Raw genomic sequence first — 15,429 nt, forward strand, 5'->3', positions numbered from 1 at the left:
CCCAGACTGACAGAATGGCATGGGCTGAAGGGAGGATGGCCAGTTGGCTGGAGTGCAGAAAGCAAGGGGAGAAAATAAGAGGAGAAAAAGCTGGAGAGGGCAATGGGGTTACAATGCGGCAGGGCCTTACAGCCATGTTCAGTATCTTGTCTTCATCCCAAGGACAGTGGGAAGGAAACCACTGGAGCATTTTAAGAAGAGTGGTATGATCTGATTTGTAATTGAGAAAATTACTCACAGGGAGTCGCTAGCCACATGAGAAGACCCTGAGGGTTAGCAGGTAAAGTTGTGGTCCCAGGAGACATGAGGGTAGGGTTGGGGTGTTGGCCCTCCTCTATATGCTTGTTCCTTGACTTTTTTACTGTCCTGAGTAAAAAAATCCTGCCCAGGCTCATGTGGGCAGTATGTTCTCAGCAGAAAATGATCCTGCGAAAGGCCCAGAGGGGGGATGAAGATTAGGTTAGTCCCAGTGTCGGCCTTTAGTAGGGGATCCGGACCTGATACGTGGAAAGGAGATTAAGACTGCACTTCTTTAAGCTCCACTTTTGCCATCTCCATTTCCCTTGCTCTAAGCCAAGTTGATTAAGCCCCCATCCCATCTTTACCCAGGGAAGAGCCCAGAACACTGCTGCGGGTGTAGGATCCTCCTTGCCCTGCTGGCTTCCAGAATTTCATGGTGGGGGTACCCTGAGCCACCCACCTGGCGGTGGGCGGCAAGATAAAAGGGGGCTATAAGGAGGGACATAGCCGTGCCCATCACAGATTCTGAAGACCTTGAGCTCAGATCTGAATGTGTGACCTTGGGCAAATCACTTCCTCTCCTGGGGCCTCGTTCCAGCATCTGCACACTAAGGGTCGCCCCAAGTCCCCTCCAGCTGCGAGCGGGCCTCTGAATCCCCGCCGGCTGGATGCTTGCTCGCGGCACTGCGCCGAGCCCCCGGGTGGGCGTGGGGCGGGGGCGAGCCAATGCCGAATCTCAAAGGTAAGGGGGTGTGCTCAGGAGGGGGGTGGAGACCGCGGGGCGGCGCCGGGAGGACGCAGCACACACGGCCGCGCTCCCAGCCCCTCGGCTGGGCGCCGGCCCCGGGGGCCAAGAGGTTACGTAAGGAGCCGGGCGGCGGGAGCGGGGCGGGGCGGATACCGCCCGAGCACAGCAGCCCAGCCCCCGGCGACCAAGACCCCGCCCGCCCGCCCGCGCCTGGTGTCGGCGGCGGCGGCGGCGGCGGCGGCGGCGGCGGCGGCGGCGGCGGCGGCGGCAGGCGCGCAGCCCCGCGGAATGGAGCGGCGCCGGGGCTGAGCCGGGCGCGCACGGGCTGCCGCATGTGCCGCGCGGGGAGCGGCTGCAGAGCGGGCGGAGAGCGAACACGAGAGGCCCCGTCGGAGCGGCAGCCGGAGCAGCGCCGGAGATGGGGTGAGTGAGACCGCGCCGCGCGCAACCCCAGAGGGGCTGCGGGGCCGCGGCTCGCGTCTCCCGGGCTCGGAGCCCCGAGAGCGAGCGCGCCCCTACACCCCGCGCCGGGACCCTGGAGCCAGCGAGCAGTCGGCTCCTGAGAGCCTGAGGCCGCCTGACTCCGCGCCCTCCGGCCCGGCGCGCGGACACCGGCCAGGGGCACCCCGGCCTGGGCGCGGACTTTCAGCTCCGCGCCCGTGGCCTTTCCCCTCCCAGGCAGCCCGGGCACGGGCGCGGGGGCACCGGGCGGGGACAGGCACCCTGGCCGGCCTCCGTGCTTCGGCCATTCCGTGGTCCCCTCGCTCCGGGCGCGATCAACTCCAGGGCCTGTGTTCTGGAGTCTTAAGAAGCAGTTAGTCTTTCTGCACGATTGGGTTTATTACAAACAAAATGAAAATCGAAGTTTTCCTGGAAAGGGAACACACCAGATAATAATAATCCCCAGTGTAGTAATAGTGGACTTTGAGTCTGCTTTGAGATGACTGAGGATGTGTAGATAAGGCTTCAGTCTTTGAAACAACTGAGTCGATGCTCAGGAGAGAAGTTGAAGTACTCTGTCGAAGTGACTAATGCTTCTGAGTATATAAAGTAATTTAAAAAGCAGAATTGATTTCTCCTTGGCATCTCTCTGAGCAGTAGGCGCTGTGAGTCAGGCAGCCGCTGTGCTAATCACAAAATTAACTCCTTACATCTGCTTACCCGATGTGAGCCCATATTGATGATGTGCTGTGCACACTCAGGGAACGGTTGCTATTCCCATTGTACAGATAAGGAAACTGAGGCCTGAAGTGGTGGGGTGATTTCTCCCAGGTTGGGCAGGCAGCTGATGAGTGTTTGTAGAAGGACGCTGAGCGCATCGGCAGAGGGGAAGCCACAGCCTGACTGTGGGCTTGGGAGTGGGGGGTGGGTAAGTGAGCCAGAGTTCCTGAGTCTCTGTGTCCCCTGCTGCTAAGTTTAGCGGCCTTCAAACAGCTTCTCAAGACCCAAAGACTGCTGCTGGGTGGGTCTAGAGAGCTTGCTCTCCTGTATGGGATTGGTGAGGAGTGGAAAGGGGAAGGATTGTCCTGGTGGCCTGACCCAGCTCTCATGGGTCAGTGGCTTTGTTGCACCTTACTCCTTACTTTACTCCAGGTAAGTTTCTGGAGTAATTCTACCGAGTGAATTTTATCTGTGTGGTCTGTAAAGTGTTTGGAGGAAACAGAGGGAGGTCAAGAGGAATTTTGAGAAGGGCAGTGTGAGAACTCCAGACCAACATGGGCAGGTCAGGGGGGACAGAGAGGGGCCAGGAGATTTGCTTAAGACATTGGTGCGGATCCAGACTTCACACATGCAGAAGGTGTGAGTGATTCTACCAGAGGCAGCCTGGCTGGGAAGCAGTTTTTCTGTAACATTGCCAGTGACCTCTTGGTCAGCGATGAAAGGGCTGCTCTTTGTGCAGTGGGAAGCTTTGAGGCTCTCAGATTTCATACTTTAAAAAAAAAAAGTATGGGAAGAAGGAGTTCGCAGATGTAGGTCTCAAGATGGAAGATAAAAGGGATCTGGGTAATTTTAACACTCTCTCTCCCCCCTCCCCCCAGCCAACACAAAACCAACCCAACACACTTGCATGATCAAAAACAAATATTTAAGTTCTGTGGTTGAGAACAAATAGTTCTGTGGAAATGAAAACGTTTACTCATAAAAGCTTAAAGAAAATGTCAGAAAATAATTTTTGTTTGTAGAGAAGCAGGGAGGAGTAGCTTGGAGATTTTGTTTAAACATTGAATATGCCTTTCATGTAATTTTAACATCATCTGATAAATATCTATTACTCACTTCTTGTAGGTAACGGTTGGTTTGTAACTCCTACCTACTTCTGCCATTTTAATATATCCACCTCTTCTATAATTTATTTGAACGTACAAACCATGGCTGTAAGTTGAGATGGAGCTAAGGGCTGGGTAAGCAGTACAGACAGAGGAGGGTGGAGGGAGCCATTTTAACCGAAAATAGAACCAATGTCATCCTTTCCGAGAGTTGAGTAGGATGGAGGGGGATGAACCAAGAAGGGGCAGCCAGTAGAAAGTCTTGCTGTGATCCTACAGCTTTGCCATGGCTCTACTGTCTAGACATGACCAAGATTTAAGGGAAAAAAACAAAAAAACCCTGAGTTTATCTCTTCCCCACTTAAGATGCTTTTCCTCATTCAGATGTTCACTGCTATTTCCCGCTTCTCTTCTGAGAAGTATTTTGCATTAAGTGTGTGGTTTCCCCAGTAAGTTTGTGTTCTCACTTCCCAAGGAAGCTGCTTCATACCTTCTCCCCTTCTCAGACCTCTCTCTCCTCCGCATGCACACCTTGCATCCCTTTTCATTGACAAAATAGAGCCACAGTCCAAGGAAAAGCCTCATCTTCCTGCCATGCCTACAGTCCCGTGTGCAGCTGCTCCTGTGTTTTCCTTCCCACCTGTTGTTCTACCAGAGGCTCACCCCTCCTGGCGGACCATTCATCCCATCCCCTTTCACCTTGTCAGGGAACATTTCTTGTTCTCTCACCTTCCTCTCTCTCCAGGGTCTTTCCCATCAGTGCACAAACATGTTTTAGTTCAGTGCTGTCCAGTAGAACTTTCCACACTGATGGAAACATTCTGTATCTGCATGGTCCAGTACCGCTGCCACCAGCCACATGTGGCTCTGGGGCACTTGAAATGTGGCTAGTGCGACCGAGGACCTGAATTTTTAATTCAAGTTTAAATAGCCACAAGCGGCTAGTGGCCGCCATATCGGACAGCACAGCTTTAGCATCTCTCGTTTTACATCCCTGTCCTTCTTCTGTTCCGCCTCTTTGCTCCCCTTCACCTGAAAACATCTCAAAAGAGATGTCCAAACCCACTGTCTCCATTCATTTCCTTCACCTACCATTTGTTAGCCCTTCACAGTCTACAGTCTGGCTTCTGTCCCCACCTCTTCACCAGAACTGTTCGGTCACTGATGACCTTGTCATTGTCTTCCTGCCCTTCTCAGCAGCCTTCCTCCACCATGGCCACTCCCTCCTCCTTCCCACCACGCTCTCCTGGGTTTCCCCTTCCCTTCCTGACAGCTCCTCTTCAGTCTCGCTGCTGGTTGCTCCTCTGTCTGACCTCAGTGTGATGGGGTGGGTTGTTTAGGAACTTGTCCTGCTTCCTTCTTGCTGTCAACACTCTCTTCCTAGGTAATGTTATCCTATCCCACCCCCACCCCCCATGGCTTTTTAAAATTTTTTAAGTTTTTAAATTTTTATTTATTTATTTTGCGGTACGCAGGCCTCTCACTGTTGTGGCCTCTCCCGTTGCGGAGCACAGGCTCCGGACGCGCAGGCTCAGCGGCCATGGCCCACGGGCCCAGCCGCTCCGCGGCACGTGAGATCCTTCCGGACCGGGGCGCGAACCCGTGTCCCCTGCATTGGCAGGTGGATTCTTAACCACTGTGCCACCAGAGAAGTCCCCCCATGGCTTTAAATACTCTCTATATGCTGGTGACTCCCATGTTTGTATTTCTAACACAGCCCTTTCTCAGGGCTTCCTGCTCTTGTCCACGCATGGAGCTCTTGATATTCCTTCCAGATCTCTCCTACCCTCTTTCTTCCCCATCCCAGTCCATGGCCCCACCGTCCACCCATTTGCAAGAGTCGTCCTTGATTCTTCTCTCCCTTACCCCTAACATCCAGGCTGTCAGTGGGTCCCAGGGGTTCTACTTCTGGGATATTATCTGGGGTGCATTCTCCTTTCCCTAGAATCATAGCTCCTACTCTAGTCCTGGCCACTGTAGCCTCCTTCCTGGACTAACTTCCTAACAGTCCCCCCAGCTTCCACTCTGGGGTGTCTCCAGTCCATTCTCCACATGGGAGCCCGAGTGATCGGCTTTTCAATCAGGTCACATCACTCTTTTCCTTAAGCATCCTCCAGCCGACAGGCAGCTGGCTTGTGCCCCGCCATCCCAGTCACTCTGGGCATCCCTCACTGCCTTCTGCTAACACTGGCCTCCTTTCTTTTCTTGCCCTGCCTGGGAGGTCTTTGAACTTGCTCTTCCCTCTTCCTGGAATGTTCTTGCCCTGACTCTGCAAATACCTTCCTCCTTCTCATCCTTGGCATTTTGACATCAGGAGCTCCTGCTCAGGGAACTTTCCTGACCACCCCTGTTAAATGCTGACAGTAGCCACACTTTGTTCCCACAATTGCTCACCACAGCACACCTGCTGTCGTTTGAGTTCTACCTCCTTGTTTATCATCTGCCTTCCCCAGTAGCATCCCTAGAGGACAGGGTCTTCTGTTTTTCACCAGTGAATCCCAACAGCTAGCCCAGTGTCTAGCACCTAATAGGTCCCCAATAAATTTTTTGATTGAGTTAATGCTTGAATGTGGTGGGCAGCCTTGCTTGGATTACGGCCTGGAAGCTGTGGATTACCTTTTATATAGCACACTAAATTGAGAGTTGCAAGGGCCAAGAGAGAAAGAAATCACATTTGGATGCAGTTTTCTTTTAATGCTAGAGCAAGCCATTTAGCTTTCATTGTGACTTGGGTTCATTTTCAGGCTGTCGGCTCTCACCCGATCACTGGGGTTGTAAATTACCTTTTTACCCGCCTGCAGAAGGCTAACAGAAAAGCCAGCTTGTCTGCTGTCGTGGCTTGTGGATGATTTTGTCAGTGTTTACAAACAAGATCTACTGTATTTCTGTTTGGCTTCAGTTTACACTCATTTGTTTTGTTCAGCCAAGATTACGTTGCGATGTAACCATCTTGGTTATCTAACACCGTGGGCCTTCTTTTGGTAATCTATACCGATTAGCTTTCTTCTGATGACCATTCCTTCTCCTTTCATTTTCCACTCCCTCTGAATCACACCTAATTACATAGTTCCTACAAATTACAGACTTTTCTTTGGGGTTTGTGTTGACTAAAATAGATAACAGTCTCTCAGATATATTGAGGAAACTTGTCTTCTCTTGGTCCTGTTGTGGGGTGTTTTGTTTTGTTTTGTTTTTTAATTTATTTTGGCTGCGCGGTGCGGCTTTGGGATCTTAGTTCCCCGACCAGGCCCACGACAGTGGAATGCAGAGTCCTAACCCCTGGACCACCAGGGAAGTCCCCTGTTGTGGGTTTTTTAAGCTTTCTGAGGTTCACTCAGTCTCTTCGTCTGTAAGGCAGTTGGAGAGTCTACTGGGGATCCGGGATGAGCAAACCTACTAGTTAGTTCCTGCCCTTGTGGAGTTTTGAGGAAGAGGAGATAAACCACATATACAAGTACCAGCTTTATGTGTGAGTTTCAACAAACTATTGTAATCCATAGGGTGTCAGAGGAACTATCTGGGGAACTTAGGAAAGATGCCCCAGTACACTATGGGGAGATGCTTAGGGAGACCATTAGCATGTAGGATCACCCTCATCATTTAGAAGCCCTTAGCGTCACCCTGAGTGTCAGAGATGGAAAAATACACAGTACTTGGCATGGGGTAGACACTAAGTAAATATGTACTGAACGAATGAGTGAATAGGAATAAATGAAAACTCACTTTGGGTTGACTCTCACTTTGGGAAGATGCCATCATTCTTGTTGGAAACAGTCCTGAAACAACTGGCCTTGAAGGTTTTAGAATGGAATTGAGGGCACGTTTGCTGCCTGTGCACAGTCTCCTGAAGGAGGACCCAGAGCAGAGCAGGTGGTTTGTTTTTGTCTGCTGGACTCAATGATTTGTGTAAATTACTAGGTTTCTTTTCTGTAATGGCTTCTGGGGAACTTAAGAGACAGATGTGCGGTCCCCCTTAGCAAATTTATCAGACCTCATCCTTTACCTTTATTCCTCATTCAGTTGTATGGCCCTGCCCTTGTTTTACCTTCACCCTTTTTCATCTACCGCTTTTTTTTTTTAACAAAATGTAAATAGCTTTGCTTTTTTCTAATTATAAAAATGTTACATGTCCCTACTAAAAAATAACAGCATAAAGGAGGAAGTGAAAATTACTTGTCATCCCACATTGCAGGGATAACCTCCATCAGCAATCGTATGTCTGTCTTTGCAGACTTTTCCATGTATTGGAATATATATGTCTCCGTGTCTAGATCTATGTCTACATAAAACAAGTATATTTTTATCCAGATGGAATCATATCATACATCTGTTTTGTAACATAAGTTTTTCAACTTAAAATACCTTGAATGGACATCTTTCCACACTAATCACTATAAATATACATCATCATTTAAATCCAAAACTACTTCTGATTTGTCATTTTGCTGAATTTTATACATCCTTGCAAACCTGCTTAAGTCCTTTCTAGAACAAGGCAGGGTATAATTTAAAAAATAAAAACGACATTTTGATAATCTTTTAAAGCAGTTGTTTGCTTTAAGTGAATTGCTGAAGGAAAGAAATGGTAGAGGAAACCAGGATCACAATTAACGTTGGGTAATTTGCAGTGACTGTGTAATTTTGAGTGAGTCACTGCTCCTTAGTGAACCTTGGTAAGAACACCAAGGATTCGTCGTTGTTGCTAAGGGTGTTGGTGGACCAGGACCCAGCTGCTCAAACTGTTTCTGCTTGTTTGGAAATATCAGGGCAGAGTAATTCTGCTTTAAGACCTGGAGGAGAAGGCGCTCTACAAGCAGAAAGCACCCGTGCCCACCCCTGAGCACCCCTTCTGCTGCAAAGCCCTTTGTCTGGTGGGCATCAGGCCCCTCCTGCAGAGAGGCTTCCCTTGGCGAGGGGATTGGCAGGGACATACATACAGGAGGGACGGGTACAGTCCCTGCTTCAGTTGTCAGGCAATTAAAGAAAAACACCTGGGTAAATCCTGTGACATGTTACTCAGCCAGCATTGGCGTCTAAAACCTTTGGAGAAAGACTTCCTTTTGGCATATGGAGTGGGGCTCGGAGCTCCTTTTCCCTTTGAAAAGAAAAACTTCCTTCACCTTTGTCAGACGAAAGTGAACAGCAGCCCCCAAACAGATTTACAATGGAGAAAAAGCATTTTTCAGAGTATTTGAACTCTCAGGTGTAACAGGTCCTGACCTTGTGGTCTTGAGGGTTAGACTTTGGTTTTTTTCTAGCATGAAGATACATTAAGCAAAAAGCAGCCTCGAGAGGAATTGAGGCAAAGAGCTTCTTTCTAAATTCGCATGGGTTTGGAGACGCTGGTCCCCAAGCCCCGTGTGTTCTGTGTCTGCACTTCCAGGTATTGCTCACGCAGGCTGCCCCCAAGTCGTATTTATAGGCTTGGAGGCACGCGCTGGCAGCAGGAGCCGGTGTCCTATAGCGGGTGTGCGTTGTGTGGGAACAGTGTCAGGTTGGAAACCTCTGCTGAATGTACGATGAAGCCTCCAGAAGTTCTGCCGCCGGGTGCTGTTAGTCATATGGTATCATTCTGGTAGAATTTATTTAAATTATATTTCAAATTAGCTTGTTAGAATAAAAATACGCGTGTGGGGAACACATTTAGACATTTGTCAACGACTAGAGATTTTTTTTTTCTTTTTAAACAGTTTTATTCACAAGCCTGGTTGATTGTCTTCTTCTTCTTCTTCTTCTTCTGAGGAATTGGGGACCGTGGCGCCCCCTCACCCCATGCAGAAAAGCTTAGGATAAGGCATCGCCACCAGCCAAAGCAGTTAGCTTGAGAGCTGTGCAGTAAGAGACCCTTTGGTACCCAGGTGCCTCCCAGCCGAGTTGAGGCTGAGACCCAGCTACCAGGGGGGCTCTGACGGTCCCTTTTTTGTTGCCTTGTCCTGGGGAGATCTTGGTCCAGATCACCAGTGAGGGGCAGATCTGCCCAGCCAGCCCTTTGTCCTCCTTCCTCCCTTTGTGCTCTGGGGGAAATCTTGTCTGTGGGTTTTGGGGTAGGGGTTGTCCACAGGGATCCAATTAATGAGGAATATTGTAGACCCTGCTGCCCAGGCATTGGATCCCTTTTGGGATTTTTAATTGGGAAAGCTTTTAATTGGGGTTGTTGAGATAAATGGAGAACAGGAGAGTTGTTTGTCCTGGGGGGGCGTGGGGTGATGGAGAAAAGGTCCTCCTGGGGAAGAGGAATGGAGCCTGTTTCGGGAGGCTCCAAAGGGCAGGAAAAGGAGGTCTCGGTGGAGGCGGCATCAAGGCTGATTTCAGGCCATGGGCCTGAGGATGAGCTCTCTAAGCCCTCCGAGCGGACCGAAGATGAAACTGGCTGTCTCGGGCTTCCCTGGTGGTGCAGTGGTTGAGAGTCCGCCTGCCGATGCAGGGGACACGGGTTCGTGCCCCGGTCCGGGAGGATCCCACATGCCGCAGAGCGGCTGGGCCCGTGAGCCATGGCCGCTGAGCCTGCGCGTCCGGAGCCTGTGCTGCCAACGGGAGAGGCCACAACAGTGAGAGGCCCGCGTACCGCAAAAAAACAAGAAAAGAAAAAAACTGGCTGTCTCAGCAAGATGAGTCCATTGTCATGGAAGGCCACCTGTCAGGGGGGCTCAGGGGGGCTCAGTACAGACCCCAGCCCCCCTGGTTGGCTGTGTGAGCTTGGACAAGTCATTTTATCTCTCTAAGCTTCACTGTCTTCAGCTGTTAAAGGACTGAGACGATTAATGAGAAAAATGTGTGTAAAGCACTTAGCACAACGTCTCACACATAAATATTTCATCAGTGGTGGCCAAATTCACCGTGATCATCATGATCATTTCCGTTTTGGGTAGGAGGTTGGCAGGTGTACTCCTCAAGGTACTCCTGAGGTACCTTATGGAGTACATGGTTGGGAATGGTCCATTCTTCATCTTTAATCCTCTTGGGCGCTCCCCTGAGTCCTCAGCTGCTGGCCAGTCCTGAGTACTGCCAAGGTTGGTTCCCTGTCACTGGGTGACCCGGAGAATACGCGGTTTGCCTTCTGAAGCTCTCGTTCGTATCACTGAAGCCTCTCCAGTCGTGCGGGTGGAGGAATGTTACCAGCCAGTGGACACGGAAGGTTAGGAAGCTGACCCACCCATCCCAACAAGAAAGCCAGTCTACCAACCAGTTGCTTTCATGGGGAGGTGCAAGTGTGGACAAAAAACCCAAGGAGCTCTCCCCGTTGTGGGCATCAGACTAGGGATTTGTGTTGCTGGTTAGGGAACCCTTCATTGTATATTCATTCTCTTATTCTTTCAAGGAATCGTGGCCATCTACCTTGTGTCAGGCACTGTTGTAGGTGCTGGGAACAAACACAATGATGACCATTCATGGTCCCATGATGCTTGCAGTCTAGTGGGGAGGTGGACATCAACCAAACATTACCTAGTGGACTAACGTGGGAGGGATATGGGACCAGGGGCCATGTGGACTAGACAGTAGTTGGTTTCAGAGGCTCATATCTCTGATTCCCACCCACTTATATGGATCTGAACTCCTTTGTCATCACCCTTCATCTGTTCATCAGCTCCTGTAGCTTTCTTTTTTATAATTAAAAATTTTTTTTAAATTAATTAATTTTATTTTTGGCTGCATTGGGTCTTTGTAGCTGTGAGTGGGCTTTCTATAGTTGCAGCGAGTGGGGGCTACTCTTCGTTGCAGTGCATGAGCTTCTCATTGCAGTGGCTTCTCTTGTTGCCGAGCACGGGCTCTAGGCACACGGGCTTCAGTAGTTGTGGCTTGCGGGCTCTAGAGCACAGGCTCAGTAGTTGTGGCACACAGGCTTAGTTGCTCTGCGGCGTGTGGGATCTTCCCGACCAGGGCTCGAACCTGTGTCCCCTGCATTTGCAGGCAGATTCTTAACCACTGTGCCACCAGGGAAGCCCATTCTGTAGCTTTCTTGACTCTTTGACCAATGGCCATCCCCTAGCTCTTGAGCACCTTCTCTGGGCCAGGCTCTAGGAGGACAGAGGTTGTTAGAACAGGGTCCCTGCCCTCCTGAGGCAGATGGATGGTGGGCAGCTAATTAGGGCAGTGAGATTAGCCCTTGTATTGAAATATGAACAAGGATGAAATGCTTAACTCTGCAAGAAGTTAGAGAAGGCTTCTTGAAGGAGATGACCTTGGAACTGAGTCTTGAAGGACGAGTAGGAGTTTCCCAGGCAGACAGAAAGGCAGGACAAGGCGAAGCATTTAGATGGAGAGAGCTTCCCATAGGAGGCAGTGGAGTATGGAGATCAAGAACAGAAACCTTGTACTCAGGCCTGGCTTGGCCATTCGCTGGCTGTGTGACTTGGAGCAAGATACTGACCTTCTTTGACCTTCAGTTTCCTCATCTGTGAAATGGAAATGATAATAGTACCAACGTCATAGTGTGGTTGTGAGGATTAAATGAAATACACATTGTGATGTGCGTTAGCTGTTAGTGGTGGGCAGGGAGGTGAGAAAGAATGTGAAGTACATGGTGAGTGTGGAGAAGGGGTCAGGAAGGTATAGACATGAAGGAAAGGCCTTTGCGCCAAGTGGTTGGGACTTCATCCTGTGGGTGGCAGGGAGCCAGTCATGGGTGAGGCTGGAGGTGGGGGGAGCAGTTAGTCTTGGTACCAGAGAATGAGGCCTGACCCCCAGGGCAGTGGCAGGCAGTGGGCTCAGAGCGGAAGAGGTGACTTGGGGTAGGAGGCAGAAGCATGCTGTATCCCATGGAATTGGACTTCAGTCTATACATAATGAGGGAACACTTTCAGTTCTGAAGAGAAGAATGTTACTTGCGTTGGGAAAATTATTCCAGAGATGGTAATGAAGGGTTGCATAGAAAGTTAAGAGATTAGAGGAAAGAGACCTCATAGGAACTAGCCACAGTCAGGCAAGAAATGTTGAGAGCAGAAAGAAGATATGGCACAGACTTATGTAACATAAACCTTGCCCTGTTCTGTTCCAGATCTGAGACGGCTTCTAGGAATGAACATAACACAATAAAACAGAAAAATGTATGTAAGACACCTTGCTGGAGGTGAGAGGTAGAAAGCTTGAACGTCTTTCCTATAGAGTCGCTAAGTTAGGACACAAATTAAACTATTATTTAATGAGAACTTAGTGGGTTGGAGTTACCATGCAGAGTGTGTCTATATAATATCTCATTTAATTCTCACAACAACCCTCACTTTCATAGTTGGAGACACTGGACTTGAGAAATCAGTAATCTGTTCAAGCTCCTAGCCAGGAAGTGGCAGAGTTGGAAACCAAGTTCAAGCCTGTTTGAGAAGCAGAATCCGTGTTCTTGAGATGCACTTTCTGGAGGTCAGAGACGCCCTGAGAGTCAGGTGGGAGGTGGACACACGGCTCTTGATTGTTGGAATGAGAGAAAGGGAGAGGCAGAGCTGCCAGCAGTTCGGATATTTCTAGACGGTATGGCTGAGTGGATGGTGGTGCCATTAACCAAGGTTGGGAACACAAGAGGAGGTGCAGTTTTGGGGAGGGAATTGATGAGGGTTTAGTCTGGGGTGATTATGGTAAATTTCCACTTGTGGTGTGTCATATGGAGTGGCCTCTGTCAGTAGAAATTCAGCCCTAGCACTTAGCAATGCACTTAGCAATTAGGATAGAATCAGAGGTACAGATTTGAGAGCCATCACCTCTGAGATGGATTTGATCAGCCAAGGAGAGAGTGGGTCAAGAAGGTGAAGATGGAACTCTGGGAAAGGATGACAGTTGAAGAGAAGGAAAAGAAGCCAGTGGGTGAGTCTTAGAGGTGATGACATTGGAGGAAGGCTGGAGGAGAGAGGTGTCGCAGAAGCCAGGGAAGAGGAGGCTGAAAAGGGAGGTGTACTCAACAGGAGTGAAGACCTCAGAAAGCTGGGTGGGGACCCAAGGTGCATGCTGCTGAATGCACTGTGAGGGTGGGAGTGTTAGGGCACTGATGGATTTTAAGAGCAGCTTCCGCCAAGTGTGAAGGCAGAAATCCATCTGCAGTGATTTAAGGAGTGAGCATGTGGTAGGGGAATAGAGAAGTCTGGCTGAAGGTGAAGGTGAGTTTGAGGATGAGTCAGGGTAGAAGGAAGGCTGATTTTTATTTCATAATTGAGCATGTTGCAAGTCTGAGGGGGAAGGGAAAGGAGGAGGTTGAAGGCATTAGAGAAAGATGAGAGGCAGTGAGGTTGGAGGCAGGCCGGAACTAGAACAAGAGCTTTCGGCTGGGAGGGTCATCCTTAGAGACCAGGCAAGGTACAGGTATGGAGGCATTTTGAGGCTGTGGTGGAAAGGGGAATGAGGGAGCTGGGTCGACTGGCTTTTTTTTTTTTTTTTTTTAATTTAATTTATTTTGGGCTGTGCTGGGTCTTCGTTGCTGCGCGTGGGCTTTCTCTAGTTGCGGCGAATAGGGGCTACTCTTCGTTGCAGTGCACGGGCTTCTCATTGCGGTGGCTTCTCTTGTTGCAGAGCACGGGCTCTAGGCACGCGGGCTTCAGTAGTGGTGGCATGTGGGCTCAGTAGTTGCTGCACACAGGCCCTAGAGCGTGCGGGCCTCAGTAGTTGCGGCACATGGGCTCAGTAGCTGTGGCGCACGGGCTTAGTTGCTCTGCGGCATGTGGGATCTTACTGGACCAGGGCTCAAACCCATGTCCCCTGCCTTGGCAGGCAGATTCTTAACCACTGTGCCACCAGGGAAGTCCCAACTGGCTTTTCCTTCTCAGTGTGAGCTAAGGAATTGATCTGAGAACCAGGCGGTAGTTTGGGAACAGAGGAAATGGTTTGGTACAGCTGGTTGTTGGGGGTGGGGCAGGGAGTTAGCTGGGGCAAATACAGATTTGTGAGCAACCTGAGGGACTGGTTGGAGATTCAGGAATGTGAGTTTGCAAAGGTGCCAGTTGCCACAGCTAGACTACTTGCCAACATCCAAGCGACCTGGGGGCAGGAGCAGAGGCAAGCAGTCCCAGACCCAGATGATGGGCAGTCAGAGACGGCCACCCTGGTTGGATTCCAGGTGCTTTGCTCTCCGCAGCTGTCGGGGATGCTGCGTAGGAGGAGGGGAGAGCCTGCTTCATCCCCATCAGTCCCCTTTTTGCTTTCGCTTCTCTGAGTAGCCAGTCACTGCTCTGTTGTTAGTAATTCTTCCAGACCATTTCTAAAAAATGCATTAAAGTTCTTGCCAGCATGACCTCTTTGAGTAATGAGATCTGTAAGTTTATTAACCTCTGTGAGAAGTGGATTTCCTTGCTCCAGGGGAGCAGATAATCTCTTGGAGGGAATGAACATTAATGTGGTGACCCACAGGGTCAGCTCGACACCTGAGGGCAGAGGCAGGGTGGGGATGGCTTATCTGTGCCCTCTCCCCCACCATCTGATGTAGGGTGTGTCCCATGGAAGATGGACTGAGTGCTTCTGCACAGCGCTGTCTCCTTGACCTCACTCTGAGTCTTGGAGTGGCCCAAAGCTGAGATGGTAAGAAAAACCAGACCGTAACAAAACCTCATTTCTTTTGATGAGTCTGATTCTCTAAGTATGAGAAGGGGAAGGGAGGGCATGGGAGCACTGAGTCTTACGCAGACAAGAATATCTAGACTGTGGGTCAATTCACAGGGCGCCCAGCTAAGTAGCAATGATTCATGACTTCATCTTCTTTAGTTTGGCGTTTGCAGCCTGCTCTAACCTAGCCTGACCTACCCGTCTTCTGTGTACCTGAATACTTGGCCCATGCCCCTCTATATTGTTTATCACATAAAACATTTGATTATAAGACAATGGGTTTTTTTGTTTGTTTGTGGCATGTTTTGTTTTGTTTTGTTTTGTTTTGTGGCATGCGGGATCTTAGTTCCCTGACCAGGGAATCGCACCTGCGCCCCCTGCATTGGAAGCACAGAGTCTTAACTACTGGACCGCCAGGGAAGTCCCTATAATACAATGTTATATCAACATAATATCATAATCTGCTTCCCCCCAATCCTTGCGAACCAGACCAGCACAGTCCAATAGAAATATGAAGGCCACATATGTAATTTTGCACGTTCTATTGTCCATTTTAAAAAAAGCAAAAGAAACAGGTGAAATAAATTTTAATGTATTTTAAACAAATACATCCAAAATAGTATCATTTTAACACTTAATGATTTAAATCAGACATGG

At 49.7% G+C, this 15,429-nt stretch overlaps 1 protein-coding gene across 1 annotated transcript in view; it reads left to right on the forward strand.

The window, feature by feature from the left end:
• The first annotated feature begins 1,185 nt into the window (after nt 1-1,185).
• HOMER2 (homer scaffold protein 2) overlaps nt 1,186-15,429 on the forward strand; it is a 93,499-nt gene continuing 79,255 nt past the window's right edge. Inside the window, exon 1 of the mRNA XM_060005354.2 lies at nt 1,186-1,411. Within this exon, the coding sequence (XP_059861337.1) occupies nt 1,407-1,411 (5 nt within the window). The 5' untranslated portion in view covers nt 1,186-1,406. The remainder of the gene's footprint in view (nt 1,412-15,429) is intronic.

Source organism: Delphinus delphis, chromosome 2, assembly GCF_949987515.2.
Source record: "Delphinus delphis chromosome 2, mDelDel1.2, whole genome shotgun sequence".
Lineage (NCBI taxonomy): Eukaryota > Metazoa > Chordata > Mammalia > Artiodactyla > Delphinidae > Delphinus > Delphinus delphis.